The sequence below is a fragment of the Dendrobates tinctorius genome, unplaced genomic scaffold, assembly GCF_039654945.1.
Source record: "Dendrobates tinctorius isolate UK_male_01 unplaced genomic scaffold, ASM3965494v1 ptg000084l, whole genome shotgun sequence".
Taxonomy (NCBI): Eukaryota; Metazoa; Chordata; class Amphibia; order Anura; family Dendrobatidae; genus Dendrobates; species Dendrobates tinctorius.
The window spans coordinates 48,091,081-48,112,500 of NW_027361752.1; the positions used below are offsets into that span (position 1 = coordinate 48,091,081).

General features: G+C 47.0%; 1 protein-coding gene across 6 annotated transcripts in view; it reads right to left on the bottom strand.

Moving 5' to 3' along the window:
- The window catches only part of HLCS (holocarboxylase synthetase), a 166,917-nt gene that overhangs the window by 126,870 nt on the left and 18,627 nt on the right, over positions 1 to 21,420 (bottom strand). For all 6 annotated transcript variants that reach the window (XM_073584661.1, XM_073584656.1, XM_073584658.1 and 3 more), the window contains 3 exons: positions 19,308 to 19,470; positions 15,825 to 16,732; positions 13,336 to 13,518 (listed from right to left, as the gene is read on the bottom strand). In XM_073584661.1, the coding sequence (XP_073440762.1) occupies positions 13,336 to 13,518; positions 15,825 to 16,732; positions 19,308 to 19,470 (1,254 nt within the window). The remainder of the gene's footprint in view (positions 1 to 13,335; positions 13,519 to 15,824; positions 16,733 to 19,307; positions 19,471 to 21,420) is intronic.

The following is a 21,420-nucleotide window of genomic DNA, read 5'->3' on the forward strand; positions in this document are numbered from 1 at the left end:
TCTGTGTGCGCGTTATTTGATATTGTGGGTTTAGTGTTGCCATGGGAGGAATAAAACTAAGAAATAGCACGTGTGAAAAAGACTTGGATATACTAACAGATCACAGACTGCACATGAGTCAACAGTGTGATGCAGCAGCAAAAAAAGGCCAACACAGTTCTGGGTTGCATAAGAGAAGCATTGAGTCTAGATCATGTGAAGTCATTATTGCCCTCTACTCCTCCTTGGTCAGGCTTCATCTGGAATACTTTTGGGCACCACATTTTAAAAAGACATGAACAAACTGGAGCAAGTTCAGAGAAGAGCTACCAGGATGGTGAGCGGACTGCAAACTATGTCCTATGAGGAACGGTTAAAGGTTTTGGGAATGCTTAGCTTGCAAAAGAAAAAACTGAGAGGAGACTTAATAGCTGTCTACAAATATCTGAAGGAATGTCACAGGGTAGAGGGGGTCTGCTTTATACTCATTTGCACAAGGAAAGACTAGAAGCAAGGGCATGAAACTGAATGGGAAAAGACACACATTAGATATTAGAAAAAACTTTTTGACAGTGAGGGCGATCAGTGAGTGGAACAGGCTGCCACGAGAGGTGGTGAGTTCTCCTTCAATGGAAGTCTTCAAACAGAGGCTGGACAGACATCTGTCTGGGATGGTTTAGTGAATCCTGCATTGAGCAGGGGGTTGGACACGATGACCGTGGAGGTCGCTTTCAACTCTAACATTCTAGGATTCTATGAAGAACCAATAGGCTGAAATAAATGATGCATAATATTAATAGAAAAAATTAATTATTTTTATCACTTAATATTAAGCAGAATTCAGTCTGGTACCTCGCTGCTATGGCTAGTACAGGTAATGATGGGGCTTATAGTGACTTGTATTCTTATCACTAGGGGCTAATCAGCATGATATCATCTGCTTCTGTTATTCAGTCCCTGTATAACAGCTCACCCCAGACAGTATGAGTCACCCCTCCCTCTCTACGCACCCTCACACAGTACGATGGCCCCCTCCAACCACGTACATTATGATACCCCACAATACCACCACAAGTATGAAGGATGCCACAATGCCCACACAGTATGATATCCCCCACAGCCTCACACACAGTATGATGGACCCTACACCCACCCACCCAAACACAGTATGATAAACCCCACAATCATCCAGAATATGATGGACCTCACAGCCCCTAGATACGATATGATGTATCCCATAGCACCCTGCACGGCATGATGATCAAGGCTCCCACACGGTATGATTCCTCATAACATGCAACCCAGAATGAATGTTAATAGCCCTTCATACAGCACTGCGATCCTCACAGCTCCCCTATACGTAGTATGATCCTACCAGAAACAGCCCCCAGCCTGCCACACAGAGCCATAGCCTCATAATCCCCCAGAAAGTATAATACTCCCACAGTCCCCCACAGACCGGATGTTGGCTCCTATAGCCCCATACAGACAATATAATGACCCCCAAAGCCCCCACACACGGTATGATGGCCCTCAGAGCCGCAGCACACGGTATCGTCCCGACAGTCCCCAGTATGATGGTCCTCAGAGCCGCAGCACACGGTATCGTCCCGACAGTCCCCAGTATGATGGTCCTCAGAGCCGCAGCACACGGTATCGTCCCGACAGTCCCCAGTATGATGGTCCTCAGAGCCGCAGCACACGGTATCGTCCCGACAGTCCCCAATATTATGGTCCTCAGAGCCGCAGCACACGGTATCGTCCCGACAGTCCCCAGTATGATGGTCCTCAGAGCCGCAGCACACGGTATCGTCCCGACAGTCCCCAGTATGATGGTCCTCAGAGCCGCAGCACACGGTATCGTCCCGACAGTCCCCAGTATGATGGTCCTCAGAGCCGCAGCACACGGTATCGTCCCGACAGTCCCCAGTATGATGGTCCTCAGAGCCGCAGCACACGGTATCGTCCCGACAGTCCCCAGTATGATGGTCCTCAGAGCCGCAGCACACGGTATCGTCCTGACAGTCCCCAGTATGATGATCCTCAGAGCCGCAGCACACGGTATCGTCCTGACAGTCCCCAGTATGATGGTCCTCAGAGCCGCAGCACACGGTATCGTCCCGACAGTCCCCAGTATGATGGTCCTCAGAGCAGCAGCACACGGTATCGTCCTGACAGTCCCCAGTATGATGGTCCTCAGAGCCGCAGCACACGGTATCGTCCCGACAGTCCCCAGTATGATGGTCCTCAGAGCCGCAGCACACGGTATCGTCCTGACAGTCCCCAGTATGATGGTCCTCAGAGCGGCAGCACACGGTATCGTCCCGACAGTCCCCAGTGTGATGGTCCTCAGAGCCGCAGCACACGGTATCGTCCCGACAGTCCACAGTATGATGGTCCTCAGAGCCGCAGCACACGGTATCGTCCCGACAGTCCCCAGTATGATGGTCCTCAGAGCCGCAGCACACGGTATCGTCCCGACAGTCCCCAGTGTGATGGTCCTCAGAGCCGCAGCACACGGTATCGTCCCGACAGTCCACAGTATGATGGTCCTCAGAGCCGCAGCACACGGTATCGTCCCGACAGTCCCCAGTATGATGGTCCTCAGAGCCCATAGCACACGGTATCGTCCCGACAGTCCCCAGTATGATGGTCCTCAGGGCCCACAGCATACGGTATTATGGTCATCACAGCGCCCCACACATGGTATGATGGGCCTCACCGCCCTCCACACATGGTATAATGAACGCCCTCCCTTTAGTGAATACAAGGTGGGGGGGTGTCGCATAATAACGCGGCTCCCATAATTAATAATTTGATATTAATCATTTCGTTTTAAACCTTGGTCTACAATGAGTTCATGTTTTCAGTAAGCTGTGATATATCAGGAGCAGGTTCACCTGTTGTGAGGCAGATTGGCGTCCCGCTCTTTTTTTTTTTTTTTATCTTTTTGATTGGCTGTCAGGACATGAGCGGGAAGAATTTATGGGTATATAATCAGCTGTTTTGGGACCGTTTCCTCAGTTTACCTCAAGAAGATTCAAGATGAGCAGGACGGAGATGGATTCACTACTTCACCAGTTACTTCTGAGGGCAGAAGAAGAAGGCGGCATCCAGTGGTTAAGGAGCTGCCTAGAGACGAGTACCGCTACTGAACCGGCCTCCGCTCCGGTGGTTTTACCAGCTCTGGTGACAGGATCCCCACCTCTTTCACACTCTTCCAGAGCGGTTTCCATCCTGATGACGTCAGGTTGCAGCTCCGGGAGGAATCGGAGGGCCCGGGTCGCATAATCCCCTCCGCCACAGGCATCCAGGTCGGCTAACCGCGCACAGGATATGTGCAGTGCGAGTCAGGAGACGTCACGCTGGAACACAGGCAGCCCAATGCGAGATCCCCAGCGAGGCCGGTCTGTGTCATCAGGTACGGCCGCCGTCTCGTCAGTGAGGTGACGGGGAGGAGCACCCGGGGAAACAGCGGTAAATTTGAACATACCGGAGACACCTAGCCGCGGCAGCCGTAAAAGAGCTGCAGCAGCCCAGGGAACCCCAGTACCGGCCAGGCACCGATCAGCGGCGGTTTGTGCAACCGAAGACAGTGAGGCTGTGGCTGCTGCTTTATCCTGGAGAGCAGTGTCAACGGCAATGGATACCGAAGTATGCCGGCAATCATCTCCTCAGCAGCATCCGCCTGCCATGACAGGCTTGAGTGCCGAAGCTTCCCGGGACCCGGTCGAAATACAGGATCAGAGGGGTGAGATTTTCAATGTCCCTTTATCTGCCCCCTTGTATCCTAATTTGAGGGTTTTGGTTAAAGATGTGTTGAATGAATGTCTGACTGGAACCGAGGCAGGAACAGCCCCAGTGTTGCATCCCCCTGAGATGGCAGCTAGCAGCAGAGTAGCTGTAAAACCGGGGCTGCCAGAAGTCCTGTTGAAAGAATCATTGTCATGTGAGATGTCCCCACTGGGTTTCCACCTTAATATGGCGGTAAAAGAACAAATTTGGCACGGGGAATACATTGATATTTTCTCCCTTTTACCGTCAGTTAAGGAACAGCAGCATAGATATGAAAGAAAAGATGAACCGGAAGAAAAGAAACGGGTGGTTACTCAGAGGTCATTTAATAATTGGCTTCAGGTATTTGCTATCTATGCTGCTGTACTGGGTGAACAACACCCTTCGTCATGTTCGGGGCTGTTTCAGCATTTAGATTCAGTTGTGGATGCATATCGGAACTTTGGGGGCATGTCATGGTGACAATATGACGAAGCATTTCGTCAAAAAAAAGCCATGCACCCTAACCTATCATGGGGTAAAAAAGACCTGGGATTATGGCTGACTTTGATGTTGCCCCAGAAGTTCCCACCATATCGATAGAATGTGAATACACCTAGTAAAAAAGGGGTGTGTTTCGCATTCAACGAAACAAGCGGTAAGTGGGCTGCGAACTGTCGTTTTCGCCATGAGTGCTCGTTTTGCGGGGGTGTACATGCAATGTTTAGATGCTTCAAAAGTCAGTCACAAAATGGTCAACAAGGACCCAATAAAGAGTCACTTCCAAAGAGCTCTCACTCTGGTGAAGTTACAAAATATGATCCCGTGGTTAGTAATGTACCCAGACACGGAGAGTAGTTACCTGCTGAGGAATGGCTTCTGTAATGGGTTTTTTGTTCCAACATTTTCAGGTTCTGGTTGCAAACAATGGAACAATCTGCGATCAGCGTTAGATTATCCAATGATAGTCGAGGAAAAAATATTAAAAGAGATTGAAGCAGGTAGAGTAGAGGGCCCATTGGACTCTCCTCCGTTTGATAATTTCAGGGTCTCTCCCTTGGGTTTAGTTCCTAAAAAAGAAATGAAAAAAGAAAAAGGGAGAAAATAATCCAGCTCACCGTACTGCCTTGCTGGTAAAATCCAAATCCTGCGCACGGATTTGACTAGGCAGTCAATCAATAGTGGAAAGAAAAAAAGGAGAAATTCCAGCGCCAGAAATGGAAAATTAAAAATCCATTTTATTGTGCCAATACATATTAAAATTCCAGCAGGTACAGCATATCAGTCGGATGACTGCAGAACAACGCGTTTCATGATTAAGACCTGAGGCGTCGAAACGCGTTGTTCTGCAGTCATCCGACTGATATGCTGTACCTGCTGGAATTTTAATATGTATTGGCACAATAAAATGGATTTTTAATTTTCCATTTCTGGCGCTGGAATTTCTCCTTTTTTTCTTTCCACTAAAAAAGAAATGGGTTTGTTTAGATTAATTCACCATTTACCATATCCCAAAGGAAGTTCCCTAAACGATGAAGTGGAGCCGGAAATTTGTTCATTGAAGTACACTTCGCTTGATGTTGCAGTGGAGTTTTGGTCACAAGTCATTGCTAGCAAAATCTGACATAAACTGCGCTCAGGCTGTTACCAGTTGATCTGAGAGGATACAATTCCCTTGGTTTTTGTTTTAAGGATAATTTTTTTTTTTTTTAATAAAAGTCTCCCTATGCGGTTTTTCATTATCTTGTTATTATTTTGAGACATTTTCGACTTTTCTCCAATGGGTAGTGGAGTTTGATTCAAAAGGTGGCGGAGTAGTGCGTTATCTTGATGATTTCTTGTTTATTGGTTCCAGAGATTCTGACGTTTGTTTTGCTTTGTTGGATAAGTTTGTTAAGGTTTGAGAACATTTTGGAATACCTATAGCAAAAAAAAAAAACATGTCTCCTTGTACCTCTTTGGAATTTTGGGGTATTCTGATTGATTCTGAATCTGACATGCTCTCTCCCTGCTGAAAAGATTGACAAAATTTGTTATATGATTAATCTGTTTTTTGTCAAAAGAAAAAGTTTTATTGAAAAAATTTGCAGTCGTTATTAGGTTCCTTGAACTTTGCCTTAAAAATCATACCCATGGGTAGGGTTTTTTCAAGAAGGCTATACGATGCCACAGCAGGCAAACTTGCGCCTAATTCACACCTGAGATTAGGTAGCGAGCTTAAGGAGGATTTGAAAACTTGGTTGTCGTTTCCTTTCTAAATTTAATGGTAAGAAGGGAGCAATTTTAGACCTTTTTGCCATATATGTAGCCATTCTTTTGTGGGACCTATCCTTTGCATTAAGCGTATATTATTCCGTTCTAACAACCAAGGTTTGGTTTTTATGTTAAATACATTTTCGGATAAAAACAGATGGGCTAACCAGATTCTTTCATTTTTTTCTTAAAATTTTGGTCAAAAAACCGTTGAATGACAATTTTTTAATGAAACAATTGTTAAAAGGATTCGGAAGGGCTAATTTTAAGCAGGATGATCGTCGTCCCATATCATTTCGCTTGGTAAAAGACATTTGCGGTTTGCTTCAATTTTGAAGAAAGTTGTTTGTTTTCAGCAACATTTACATTAGCATTTTATGCGGCGCTTCGAGTCGGGGAAATAGTCTCTCAGTCAAAAAAACTCACCTTCAGGCCTGTTGATGGAGGATGTAAAGGTATTTGAATCCTCGGTTGTTTTATTTATAAAAAGGTCAAAAACGGATCAGTTAGGAAGAGGAGCTTCAGTTAGTTTATCTTCAATCTCGGATTCAGTCATTTGTCCGGTTTCGAATGTGAAGAGATGGCTTAGCATGAGACCAAAACTCGAAGGAGAGGAAGAATCCGAGGAAAAATATAATAGAAACTCGACACCACTTCTGGATTTATCTTACAAATACTGAGGTAAAACACTGACCAAATACTGAACGTGTGAACGTGGTCTTAGGGTCCCGTTACAATAAGTGACGCTCCAGCGTTCCCGACAATGATATGACCTGGTCAGGATCGCTGGTGCGTCGCCACATGGTCGCTAGAAAGCTGTCAGGCAGATCTACTCAACGACGCAGCAACGATCCAGCGATCTGTATAACGACCTCGGCGGCCATTGGGACCTTGTCACACAGCAGCGATTCTGACGACTCCCGCCTGCGTCCCTGAGTTCTGAGTCGCCAACGAGGTCGCTCGTCGGCCTCAAACACAGCGATGCATGCCGACCAGCGGGACACCGACGATCAGAAAAAATGGCCCAGGACATTCGAGCACGATCAGCGATATCCAGCGGGGGGGCGGTCGCCGCTATGTGTCACATGTAACAAGATCGCTGGCGATGTCGCTGTTGTGTCACAAAATCGGTGACGCAGCAGCGATCTCGTTATTTCAGACGGGGCCTTTAGTGTAAGTTCCCATCAAGACTGGAGGATAGGCTCACACGACCTGATCAAACTAGAGTACGGGTGTATTATTTTTATCTTTTTATTAGGAGGTGCTCGTCAATTTCGGGTTTTTGCCATACCTTAGGTATCCATGGTTACGACCACTGATATAGTGACAGTTAGCTCTTGGTCGTAACCATGGATACCTAAGGTACTGCAATGCCATGCACATGAGGAAAGAGACATAGCAAATCAGAAGAACTATACTACATTTCTAATTGGAGGGATTCGCCAATATTCTTATTATTACACCTACTACATACTGGGATAGGGTCTTGGAGATGGGAATACGTCAGGGGAAATGAGGGGTCCACTTAAAAAAATGGCTGCTGTAATTTGTTACATCCTGTACCATCGAGTTGAGGTTTCTTTAAGTGTGTAAGTTCCTAACCTTCTACAAAGAACATTCCTGGAGGAAGCGAGAAAACAGATGGATTTCCTCTTAAGAGCCGAATAAACCCCGTGTAAAAGAAATGAACCCAAAACGTCCAATTAGACCGAGCTCGGCTCTACCTGGGAGCCAAAATCCACCGGTCGGCGGCGTGGAGTGTCCCGCACAGATCCCTTCCGCTCGCCCCAGTCACAGATGTGACAACCTTTCCTCGGCTTTCTTTTTTAACATCCTCATTACTTTCTGACACAGACATCTGTGCACACAATGGCGGAAGGTGTTAATGAGCCGCTCGCCTCCTCGCGACGCCCGGCACAAAACACTTTTGTCTTTTTTGCCTTTTCTGCAGACCCCAAAAAACTTTTTACCCATTTACAACTTGGTGTCGCGAATGAGAAGAAAAAAAAATATATATATATATATACGGCGTCAATTAAGTCCATGACAAAGATCACGTCCTCGCGAGCGAGCGATGATGTATGGGTCCCTGAGTGGAAGTTAAAGCTCTGCGTGCTTTTCATGGGGGCCAAATCCTAAATATCTGCCGGTGAGACCCCAGAATTCCCGTGTTCAGGTGCAAAAGGATTTTTATGACGCCGTGACTTTAAATCACAAAGTAGTATTCTTCCTGCAGGGGTTCTATGTAACGTAGGATGGGTTGCTGATTGTTCGGCGCTCTCCTGTGCCGTCCAGCCATCTGTTGCTCCATAAGCGAGCGCTCGCTTGTGGTATTAGGTTCTCGCCCATCCTGGTTTTACAGGTTCACTTTGCATGCCGAGCCGCAACGAGTCTCTTTAGGCTTCGGCTTTCATAACAATTATACCATTTTACTACATTGTTGGTAGCCAGGAAAAATAAGAGTTACAAGGAGAAAGGGAGCAGCCCCGAAGTGGAAGGAAAACTCAGAAGATCCTGATACAACAGGACAATTCTGCACAAGAAATTTACTGCATGGCCACCAGAGGGCGCTGCCTCCTAATGGGGATAGAGGACTGAACTCTGCATCAAATGGGGCTTCCTATGATTAGAATTGGTGGGATATCTCACATAATGATCAGCGGGGGGCACAAAATCACAACCTAATGTAGACAACGTTATTACGCACTTGTTATGGCGCCCCCTGGTGTTACATACTCGTTATGGCGCCCCTAAGTGTTACATACTTGTTATGGCGCCAGCTGGTGTTACACACTTGTTATGGCGCCCCCTAGTGTTACATACTCATTATGGCGCCCCCTAGTGTTACATACTCATTATGGCGCCAGCTGGTGTTACACACTTGTTATGGCGCCCCCTAGTGTTACACACTTGTTATGGCGCCCCCTAGTGTTACATACTTGTTATGGCACCCCCTAGTGTTACACACTCGTTATGGCCCCCTCTAGTGTTACATACACATTATGGCGCCCCCTGGTGTTCTCTTCATTTTCTCTCAATAGTTCATATAACATTTCTGTGAGCAGAAGCCTCTTCTTTTGCCAATCCCACCCATGCACTGAAGGATCTGAGCGTTGGGACTGATCTGTGACGGGGTCTCACCGGACTGGGGCTGTGTTGCAGTTTCTTGCACAGGTCGGGTCGGGTGCGCCCATATACAAAGGGGACCACATTTTTATGATCAGTGAAGTCCAAGAGGTTGGAGTCCGCCGATCATGATGGTACAGCGTATCCTTATGATACTAATCTACAGGAAAAGAATAACCCTATGAGTCATCCATTAACGAGGTTAAATAAGCTTTCTTTCAGCAACATTGCCACTGTGGAGCATGGACAGCGCCTGGTACTGCAGCTCAGCCTCATGTAACATGAACACTTCAGTCCTTGCCAAAGTCTATAAGTGAAAGTGGTGCAATTTCTGAAACCTGACACAACTAATCTTTCATTCTCACTGTTGGTCATGTGCAGATTTCTAACCAATTAGACACTACTATAATAAAAGCATAATAACCATTCATACCATGGATGGCACTGATAACGGAGACCCTGGTGCGAATACAATGCGAACCGTGCATCAACACTGACACCCTGTGGTCAGATGAGGCATTACAGGCAAGAATTACAGCCATAGTTTACATAATAGAACCAGCAGAGGAGCCTTCACCTGACACAGTGACAGCCACAGCCCCCCCATAACAGCCACAGCCCCCCCATAACAGCCACAGCCCCCCCATAACAGCCACAGCCCCCCCATAACAGCCACAGCCCCCCCATAACAGCCACAGCTGCCCCCCATAACAGCCACAGCTGCCCCCCATAACAGCCACAGCTGCCCCCCATAACAGCCACAGCTGCCCCCCATAACAGCCACAGCTCCACCATAACAGCCACAGCTCCACCATAACAGCCACAGCTCCACCATAACAGCCACAGCCGCCCCATAACAGCCACAGCCGCCCCATAACAGCCACAGCCGCCCCATAACAGCCACAGCCGCCCCATAACAGCCACAGCTCCCCCATAACAGCCACACCTGCCCCCCATAACAGCCACAGCTGCCCCATAACAGCCACAGCTGCCCCATAACAGCCACAGCTGCCCCATAACAGCCACAGCCCCCCCATAACAGCCACAGCTCCCCCATAACAGCCACAGCTGCCCCCCATAACAGCCACAGCTGCCCCCCATAACAGCCACAGCTGCCCCCCATAACAGCCACAGCTGCCCCCCATAACAGCCACAGCTGCCCCATAACAGCCACAGCTCCACCATAACAGCCACAGCTCCACCATAACAGCCACAGCTCCACCATAACAGCCACAGCTCCACCATAACAGCCACAGCTCCACCATAACAGCCACAGCTGCCCCCCATAACAGCCACAGCTGCCCCCCATAACAGCCACAGCTCCACCATAACAGCCACAGCTTCCCCATAACAGCCACAGCTAACCCATAACAGCCACAGCCTCCCCATAACAGCCACAGCTGCCCCCCCATAACAGCCACAGCTCCCCCATAACAGCCACAGCTGACCCCCCATAACAGCCACAGCTACCCCATAACAGCCACAGCCCCCCCATAACAGCCACAGCTCCCCCATAACAGCCACAGCTCCCCCATAACAGCCACAGCTCCCCCATAACAGCCACAGCTGCCCCCCCATAACAGCCACAGCTGCCCCCCCATAACAGCCACAGCTCCCCCATAACAGCCACAGCCCCCCCATAACAGCCACAGCTGCCCCATAACAGCCACAGCTGCCCCATAACAGCCACAGCTCCCCCATAAAAGCAACAGCAAACGCATAACAGCCACAGCTCCACCATAACAGCCACAGCTGCCCCATAACAGCCACAGCTGCCCTATAACAGCCACAGCTCCCCCATAACAGCCACAGCTCCCCCATAACAGCCACAGCTGCGCCCCATAACAGCCACAGCTGCCCCATAACAGCCACAGCTAACCCATAACAGCCACAGCTCCCCTATAACAGCCACAGCTGCCCCCCATAACAGCCACAGCTGCCCCCCATAACAGCCACAGCTGCCCCCCATAACAGCCACAGCTGCCCCCCATAACAGCCACAGCTGCCCCCCATAACAGCCACAGCTGCCCCATAACAGCCACAGCTCCACCATAACAGCCACAGCTCCACCATAACAGCCACAGCTGCCCCCCATAACAGCCACAGCTCCCCCATAACAGCCACAGCTCCCCCATAACAGCCACAGCTAACCCATAACAGCCACAGCCTCCCCATAACAGCCACAGCTGCCCCCCCATAACAGCCACAGCTCCCCCATAACAGCCACAGCTGCCCCCCCATAACAGCCACAGCTACCCCATAACAGCCACAGCCCCCCCATAACAGCCACAGCTCCCCCATAACAGCCACAGCTCCCCCATAACAGCCACAGCTCCCCCATAACAGCCACAGCTGCCCCCCCATAACAGCCACAGCCGCCCCATAACAGCCACAGCTCCCCCATAACAGCCACAGCCTCCCCATAACCACAGCCCCCCCATAACAGTCACAGCTCCCCCATAACAGCCACAGCTCCCCCATAACAGCCACAGCTCCCCCATAACAGCCACAGCTCCCCCATAACAGCCACAGCTCCCCCCATAACAGCCACAGCTCCCCCCATAACAGCCACAGCTGCCCCCCCATAACAGCCACAGCTGCCCCCCCATAACAGCCACAGCTGCCCCCCCATAACAGCCACAGCCTCCCCATAACAGTCACAGCTCCCCCATAACAGCCACAGCTCCCCCATAACAGCCACAGCTCCCCCATAACAGCCACAGCTCCCCCATAACAGCCACAGCTCCCCCATAACAGCCGATGTTCCTACAAACCTGCGCTCTCATGCTGGCTGTGAATGGACATGTCAGAGAATACAGTCACACTATGCGGCCAGAGATGCAGATATAAGATTATTAATCAGAATGGAAAAGAAGAAATAGTGACCTGTGTACTGCTGCCGCATACTGTGGCCTATATTATGTCTTATACTGTGCGGTATACTGTGCGGTATACTGGGCCATATATTGTCTCAGCAGAAAATCGTCACGGAAGGTACCATGAAGATTCAAGAAGTGAAAACAATAATAAATGTAAAAATACAATTTTTATTAACTATCAATTAAAAAAATAACACGATTGGATTAAAAAGACAGGACTAATTGGTCTCCAACATAGGGGGTGGGGATAACCAGCAACAAAGATTATAACATCTCCCTAAAGTGCAAACTGCATAAAGTAACCAGAAATCTAATTTTGTTCACAATGAAATGCATCCAAAGTCAATACGTCCCTCCGACACAAAAATAATGTGATATATTAAGGCCTATATTCCAACAGCAGATGCAAAAAGTTTGCTAAACTTGCCAAAATAGAGCACTGCAAGCACTAAAAGGAAAAAGTAGCCTAGTAAAACTGTGGGAGAAAGAGGGGCTGAGGAGAAGAAATGCACCACAGGGATTATAGATCATCTGTCCCATATGTATATATGTGGGATATATCAGAATATATAAAAGATTCCAGGGCACAGCAAGAACATTTCATAAATGATTCAATAAGAAAGGTTTGAAGTCAGGGTTTTACCTGTAGCTGCCACTGAGGAGGAGGACCGATGTGTGGAAGCTGAATGCTGGCAAAGCTTTCCCCCCGCACCGCCCGACAGCGCTGTTTCGCATAAGTTGCTTCTTCTGTGAACTGCTGCCGCATACTGTGGCCTGTATTATGCCTTATACTGTGCTGTATACTGTGCTCTGTACTTGTCGTATACTGTGTCCTGTACTGTGCCATATATTGTACGGTATACTGTGCCCTGTACTGTGCTGTGCCTTATACTGTGCGGTATATTGTGCTCTGTGCTGTGCCGTATACAGTGCGCTGTACCTAACTACTATTAACCAGTAATAATACTGGGAGCAGAGCGCTGGGAACGCTGGTAGCTTCATATAGAGCGCTCACCAACTGGGTAACAGGTCAGGCAGCAAAGAGGGGGCAAAAACTGATTGCAACCAGCAGAATTGTGAAAGCAGCTCTGGATGTGAATGTAGAAGAGACAGAACTGATTACGGAGCAGAAGATATTCACTTCTCCACCATCACAGTATGGATTTAAAGAATGGGAGAAGCACTCAACATATCCACTAGATGGCAGGCGTGTGCCATACAGGAGCAATAAAGTGCACCTGCGCTTATAACCCCGGCCAATGCGAACCTGGAGAACGATGCAATGTGCCACCCCGGAGGCACCAGGGTGACGATGCACACTCACCTGTCGGGCGGTCAGCAGGTAGACGGGTGTCAGAGGGGGGACGGAGCACAGTTCACAATTCAGACCGAGCCGGAGCAGGATCTGTGTCAGCACCTCCAGCCGCTGGGGATTGCTGAGCTTCAGAGAGTCAAAGGTCTCCTTACTGTGATCCAGAAGACCCTGCAGAGCGACCTCCAGCCGCACCTGTGCCCAAACACAGAGGGGAACATGAAGGAACACAGGCAAACAGCAATGTCCGGGTCATTAAAGGGGGGCTCCATACAGGAAAGTGAACCAATGTATGTACACAGTGACTGCACCAGCAGAAAAGTGAGTGCAGCTCTGGAGTATAATACAGGATATAACCCAGGATCAGTAATGTAATGTATGTACACAGTGACTGCACCAGCAGAATAGTGAGTGCAGCTCTGGATTATAATACAGGATGTAACTCAGGATCAGTAATGTAATGTATGTACACAGTGACTGCACCAGCAGAATAGTGAGTGCAGCTCTGGATTATAATACAGGATGTAACTCAGGATCAGTAATGTAATGTATGTACACAGTGACTGCACCAGCAGAATAGTGAGTGCAGCTCTGGAGTATAATACAGGATATAACCCAGGATCAGTAATGTAATGTATGCACACAGTGACTGCACCAGCAGAATAGTGAGTGCAGCTCTGGAGTATAATACAGGATGTAACTCAGGATCAGTAATGTAATGTATGTACACAGTGACTGCACCAGCAGAATAGTGAGTGCAGCTCTGGAGTATAATACAGGATGTAACTCAGGATCAGTAATGTAATGTATGTACACAGTGACTGCACCAGCAGAATAGTGAGTGCAGCTCTGGAGTATAATACAGGATGTAACTCAGGATCAGTAATGTAATGTATGTGCACAGTGACTGCACCAGCAGAATAGTGAGTGCAGCTCTGGAGTATAATACAGGATGTAACTCAGGATCAGTAATGTAATGTATGTACACAGTGACTGCACCAGCAGAATAGTGAGTGCAGCTCTGGAGTATAATACAGGATGTAACTCAGGATCAGTAATGTAATGTATGTACACAGTGACTGCACCAGCAGAATAGTGAGTGCAGCTCTGGAGTATAATACAGGATGTAACTCAGGATCAGTAATGTAATGTATGTACACAGTGACTGCACCAGCAGAATAGTGAGTGCAGCTCTGGAGTATAATACAGGATGTAACTCAGGATCAGTAATGTAATGTATGTACACAGTGACTGCACCAGCAGAATAGTGAGTGCAGCTCTGGAGTATAATACAGGATGTAACTCAGGATCAGTAATGTAATGTATGTGCACAGTGACTGCACCAGCAGAATAGTGAGTGCAGCTCTGGAGTATAATACAGGATGTAACTCAGGATCAGTAATGTAATGTATGTACACAGTGACTGCACCAGCAGAATAGTGAGTGCAGCTCTGGAGTATAATACAGGATGTAACTCAGGATCAGTAATGTAATGTATGTACACAGTGACTGCACCAGCAGAATAGTGAGTGCAGCTCTGGAGTATAATACAGGATGTAACTCAGGATCAGTAATGTAATGTATGTACACAGTGACTGCACCAGCAGAACAGTGAGTGCAGCTCTGGAGTATAATACAGGATGTAACTCAGGATCAGTAATGTAATGTATGTGCACAGTGACTGCACCAGCAGAATAGTGAGTGCAGCTCTGGAGTATAATACAGGATGTAACTCAGGATCAGTAATGTATGTACACAGTGACTGCAGCAGCAGAATAGTGAGTGCAGCTCTGGGGTATAATACAGGATGTAACTCAGGATCAGTAATGTAATGTATGTACACAGTGACTGCACCAGCAGAATAGTGAGTGCAGCTCTGGGGTATAATACAGGATGTAACTCAGGATCAGTAATGTATGTATACAGTGACTGCACCAGCAGAATAGTGAGTGCAGCTCTGGAGTAGAATACAGGATGTAACTCAGGATCAGTAATGTAATGTATGTGCACAGTGACTGCACCAGCAGAATAGTGAGTGCAGCTATGGGGTATAATACAGGAGGTAACTCAGGATCAGTAATGTAATGTATGTACACAGTGACTGCACCAGCAGAATAGTGAGTGCAGCTCTGGGGTATAATACAGGATGTAACTCAGGATCAGTAATGTAATGTATGTACACAGTGACTGCACCAGCAGAATAGTGAGTGCAGCTCTGGGGTATAATACAGGATGTAACTCAGGATCAGTAATGTAATGTATGTACACAGTGACTGCACCAGCAGAATAGTGAGTGCAGCTCTGGGGTATAATACAGGATGTAACTCAGGATCAGTAATGTAATGTATGTACACAGTGACTGCACCAGCAGAATAGTGAGTGCAGCTCTGGGGTATAATGCAGGATGTAACTCAGGATCAGTAATGTAATTCTTAATATAATATGGTGGTGAATTATAACCATTTGTGTTACAACTGGAAGGAGCAAGCAGTGAGAATTACCTGGCATAGCACAGCTTCTCCCCCACTGTCTCCATGGGTTTGGTGGACGATTATCACATCTTGGCTTTCGCTGTCCACGTAGCCCCATCTTTTCTCCTGATTGCAGACTTGCATCTCATACACATAGCCATTTGCCATCCCATTGAAACGAATGTGGTCGCCATTGGGTCTGTCGAATATAAAGGCTTGAACAGACTCCTGCAGCTGCGACCTTCTTTGTAAAGTCAAGTTACCAAATATAAAGGAGGAGGAGAGTCCTAAGATCTTCCCACCATTCCCCATGTAAGAAGTAAACCGGTCCTGGACCCGGGATGGTATTGGCTCCTCGGCCACCACCACCAATAACAAGCAGTTATCCATCCATGGAGCCTTGAGGACTTGCTCCTCCGGGAGGGGATAGACCACATATCTACATGGATCAAAGCACTGGACAAGAGCATCTTGGACTTGCGGCAGCCGTTCTTGGGACGCGGAGCCGCCATATATGAGAACGTTCGGTGGCTTTCCGCTCCTGTTCAGATTTGACGGTTCTTTAAGACAAGTCCCATCAGAATGGTCGTCCAGGCTGCTGAAGTCATCGGGGAGCTCAGGAATGTTTTCAGCAGATGCAAATTTTACCGATTCAATGGTGCAGCTTTCTAGCTCGAGACACTCATGGCAGCTGGACAGGTGTAGATGAAGATGATCTCCACCAGCTTCTGACTTGGGGTCTACCCCACCGCCTGCACTGGAGTTTCCACCACTTTCGTGGCCATGAACCATCTCAGTGCTTTCTGCTGACCCCATTTTTTGTTTCTGGTTCTTCTCAGAATTGGGCGAGATTGGTTCCCGTGTGGACGTGGTCTTGGCTGAGCCTTCTTCTTGTAAGGCTTTTCCTTTATTGGTCAATGACTCTGTTAAGTGCACAGCTGAAACACAGAAACAAGAAGTGTCTCGTATCCCACAGATCATTTCAGGATCGTGATGGTTTCCTGTAACCAGTGCATTCTGGGAGTTCTTCAAATACAATATTTTATATACCCTTTTGTATATACAAAGTAAACTCCTTTAGGCCCCCCGGTTATTTGACTGAGGACAAAGGTTTGTCCTTTAGGACTTTTTTTTTTTGGGGGGGGGGGTGGAATACCTCTTTTAATATTGTTCTTTCTGAAACTCTTAACTAAGAGAACTGATCCCTGCAGTGTAACCCCTTATTTGCTACCGTATCTATCACAGCGTCTAAGCGGTATGAGTTAGTGAATGGGCTCTCACTGTCAGCTCGGCACCCAAACCCCCACTAGTCCTTAAACAATATAATTCACATTGCAAACAAAAAGCCCTCACATTAAAAAACAAAAAAAGCTGTCGCTCTAAGAACACATTAATAAAAAAAAAAAACATTTCTGTGTCCTTAAAGAGAACTTGTCACTAGGTCAAAAGTTGCAAGATTTTGTGCTTATTGTATTCCCACTTATCCCCTGAGTATGCCATTTTTTGTTTTATTTAAATCCGTCATACGGTTCCAAAGATATGGGATATTTAGTGCTAAATTTATGGTCTTTATAGGGGCGTGGCTCACAGGGTAATTATACAGAGCAGCCTAAAGACATGCCCACATTGAATCCTGTGAGCCACGCCCCCTTAGTATAGACCATAAATATTAGCACTAAATAAAAACGTCCATATCTCTGGAACCGTATGGCGAATTTAAAGAAAAACAAAACAAGTATTTTTCAAGGGAACAGGAAAAATAAAATAAGAGCAAAAACTAGCCACTTTTGACCTGGTGATAAGACCCCTTTAAGGCCCCCAAATAGATGCCTCATGAAAAGTTTGACATTGGGATGAAGCTAAAACATAATATATTACAAAATTTGAATTAAAGTGGAGAAACATTGTTGTAAAGTTGTTTCAACTTTTTAGAAAGATTTCAATTAAAATGTTTTAGACAAGAATTATGTATCTATACAACATATATTAGAAACCTACACAGCAGCGACTGCCCTGTAGTCTCTATTTCCCACCTTCAGCCCTTCTGTCCAGTCACCGGAAATGACGTACCAAGAGGTTATGAAGAAACTGAAGTCATAAAGGCAAGATCGAAGAGGTCAACCCAAGGTCAGATTTGGGTAACCCCATCCTACAACTATACAGGACAAATTGTCTCCCTCTACGGGTACCGTCACACTTGGCGACGCACCAGCGATCCCGACAACGATATGACCTAGTAGGGATTGCTGGTGAGTCGCTACGTGGTCGCTGGTGAGATGGCAAACAGTCAGATCTCACCAGCGACGCAGCAACGACACGACGGTCGTTGGGACCCTGTCTCTCAAACCTGTAGTATTGAGGTTGTTCGTCGTTGTCCCTGTCAAACAGCGATGCATGCTGGCCAGCGGGACACCAGCGATCACAAAATGGCCCAGGACATTCGAGCACCATCAGGGACATCACAGCAGGGGCCCGATCGCCGCTATGTGTCACACGCAGTGAGAGCGCAGGCGAGAGTGCTGTTGTGTCACAACAGCGATCTCGCTATGTGAGACGGGGGCTTTAGTCGCAGCAAAACTTCTCCAGCTAGGATTACAGGACTCTACTGACAAGTGACCTGCTGGGCTATCAGTTTCAGAAGGAATTATATGGTCGAGGGACTCCAAGCCCTGTCCTTAGCCTGTGACCATAGGACGCTCCTCTGGAGGTGATGTCCAACCACCGCATCTCCAATGTTCCTCTATTCCTTTATATTTCCACACAACCAAGAAGTCATCTTACCACCGGACTCAGATGATCTGGGCCACCGGTAGACTTCTCCCTCGATAAAGCTACAGGTCCTTGGAATTTTCTCAAGAACAGATCCCGGAACATTCTAAGTACAATCACGTGACTAAAATATTCCTGAGTGTCTGTAGTCTTAGATTGTAAGACAGAGGCCCAGTGTGTGGAGCTTGTGCATCTATACATGGTCATCCGAGCCACCGCCCAGACCAAGAATAGAAACCACATGGCAGAATAAAATGATGTGTTACAGGGGTTTTCTGGTTTTGGGAAACCTTTTTCCCCTGGCTATATATATATTATATACACACACATATATAAAAAAATACTTTACTCACCCTCCCCAGGTCCAGAGCTGAGTCCCCAGATCTGCGCCCTGTGTCCCTTTACGGCGCTGCAGCCAATCAGTGAACTCAGTGGCTTGTGCTGTCCACCAATGCCACTGATCTCACAGACAGGCTGACGCGGTGTACACATGATGTCAGTGCTGCAGTCAATAAAAGGCACTAGGACTCTGTGTTGGACCAGTGGAGGATGAGTAAAGCACAGTTTTGTTTCGCCTTATTTAACAAACTGTGGGTTCGGAAAGGTTTTTTTTTTTTTTTTTTAACTGGAGATTATACCCATACGGAGTAATTGACAGCGATGATATCAGTGAGGTGCTCGATGCCTCGTGTCTCCCGGCCCATTATCACCCCCTTTACATTAGTTATGAGGATAGAAGCTTACAGGTGATTTTCCGTGGAACTGATCCGTTGTCCATCTGCAAGCGGTCTTCCATGAAGGCTATTCCCAGCTCGCTGAAATTATCCACACTTGCTTCGGCCAGCAATCTCGAAGAGTCGCCATGGCACAAAGCCAGAGGCAAACAGTATTCAGAGAGCTTCCGAACCTGGCGGGAAAAATAGAAAAAGGGTCGGGTTACCCCAGGTTTAGACCACGGGAGGCCACATAGGTTGATCAGTGCGATGCAGGATTTTTCTTCTTTTTTTTTTCATGTCCTAGAAAGAGTTCCATGAAAAATGTCCTCAGAATAAAAAAGCCTACAGGAAAATTGCCCACAAGGAAAGTTGCCCACATGGACAAAACAACAACATGTACGGCGCATGTCGGATGTGGGTGTATGGCGCTGGCTATTATTGTGGTGAACTGGGGTCCCATGATTTAGGGTCGCTGCTGCAGGGAGCTGGCAGCGATAGGAGTGGGGCGAAGCTGCGGACCCCGGACTTGGAGAAGGGTGTGTGTGGCTGTGTGGGGCTGCGGTGGGCCCCAGGCTTCCAGAAAATGTCAGAAGTTCCCACAATTCTCATCCTTTTCACTGCGGTGGACTTCGGGAAAATGGCCGCCAGAGGTGGCACATGAGCAGATTGAGATCAGTTTGGTATCGCTTTAGTCCTATTGATGAGGAGAATAACATTCTGAGGTCATTTTAACCACAAAGTGTACACAGTCAAGACAATTCCCCAAAAAACAATGTCAAAATTGCAGGGGGGGGTGGGGGGTTTCCACAATTTCACAGCGCATGGAATTTTTTTCCCCCATTTTCCAGTACACTGTATGGTAAAATAATTGATTCAAAAGTACAACTCATCCTGCATAAATCAAGCCCTCATATCTCTATGTGGACAGAAAAATACGAGTTATGGCTCTGGGAAGAAAGGAAAACAAACAAACGCAAAACCAGAAATTGGTCGCAGCGTGAAGGGGTTAAAGAGGGCTAAGGCTCTATTCACACACGGGAAACTGGGCACACGCTGATATAGCCGGGGTCACACTGTACACAGGTTCTGGAGCGATATAACATAGTACAGGTCAATAGGGGGGTGATAAATGTTATTTTGTCCATGTGGGCAATTTTCCTGTCAGCATTCATAGCTGTGGGCTTTTTTCTGTCGGCATTTTTCTTTTGGCCATTTTTCTGGTCACTTATAGAAACTCCTTCCCTTCTTGGAAACTAACTGGTAAGTGGTGGTCCAGACAAGGAAATGGCTGTCGGGTTACAATTCAGTCGGCAGAGAGCTACCAACTGTATTACCAGCTCTACTACTGGTGCCGAATAGTTATCATCGTCCAACCCCAGATCGCTAAGGGTATGTGCACACGTCGCAGATTAGTCTGCCGATTTTTCTGCACAAAAGAGAGAGAGAGAGAAAGAAAGAGAGAGAAAAAGAGAGAGAAAAAGAAAGAAAAAGAAAGAGAGAAAAAGAAAGAAAGAAAAAGAAAGAGAGAGAGAAAAAAAGAAAGAAAGAAAAAGAAAGAGAGAGAAAAAGAGAGAGAAAAAGAAAGAAAAAGAAAGAAAGAGAAAAAGAGAGAGAAAAAAGAAAGAAAAAGAAAGAGAGAAAAAGAAAGAAAAAGAAAGAGAAAGAAAAAGAAAGAGAGAGAAAAAGAAAGAAAGAAAGAAAAAGAAAGAAAGAAAGAAAAAGAAAGAGAGAGAGAAAGAAAGAAAGAAAGAAAGAGAGAGAAAAAGAAAGAAAGAAAGCAAGCAAAAGACAGAGAAGGAAAGAAAGAAAGACAAAGAAAGAAAGACAGAAAGAAAGACAGAAAGAGACAAAGACAGAAAGAGACAGAGACAGAAAGAGACAGAGACAGAAAGAGACAGAGACAGAAAGAGACAGAGACAGAAAGAGACAGAGACAGAAAGAGACAGAGACAGAAAGAAAGAGAGCGAGCGAGAGAGCGAGAAAGAAAGAAAAAGAGAGAGAAAAAGAAAGATAAAGCGTGAGAGAGAGGGAGGGAGAGAGAAAGAAAGAAAGCGAAAGACAGAGAAGGAAAGAAAGAAAGACAGAAAGAGAGAGAGAGAGAAAAAGAAAGAAAGAAAGAAAGAGAAGGAAAGAAAGACAAA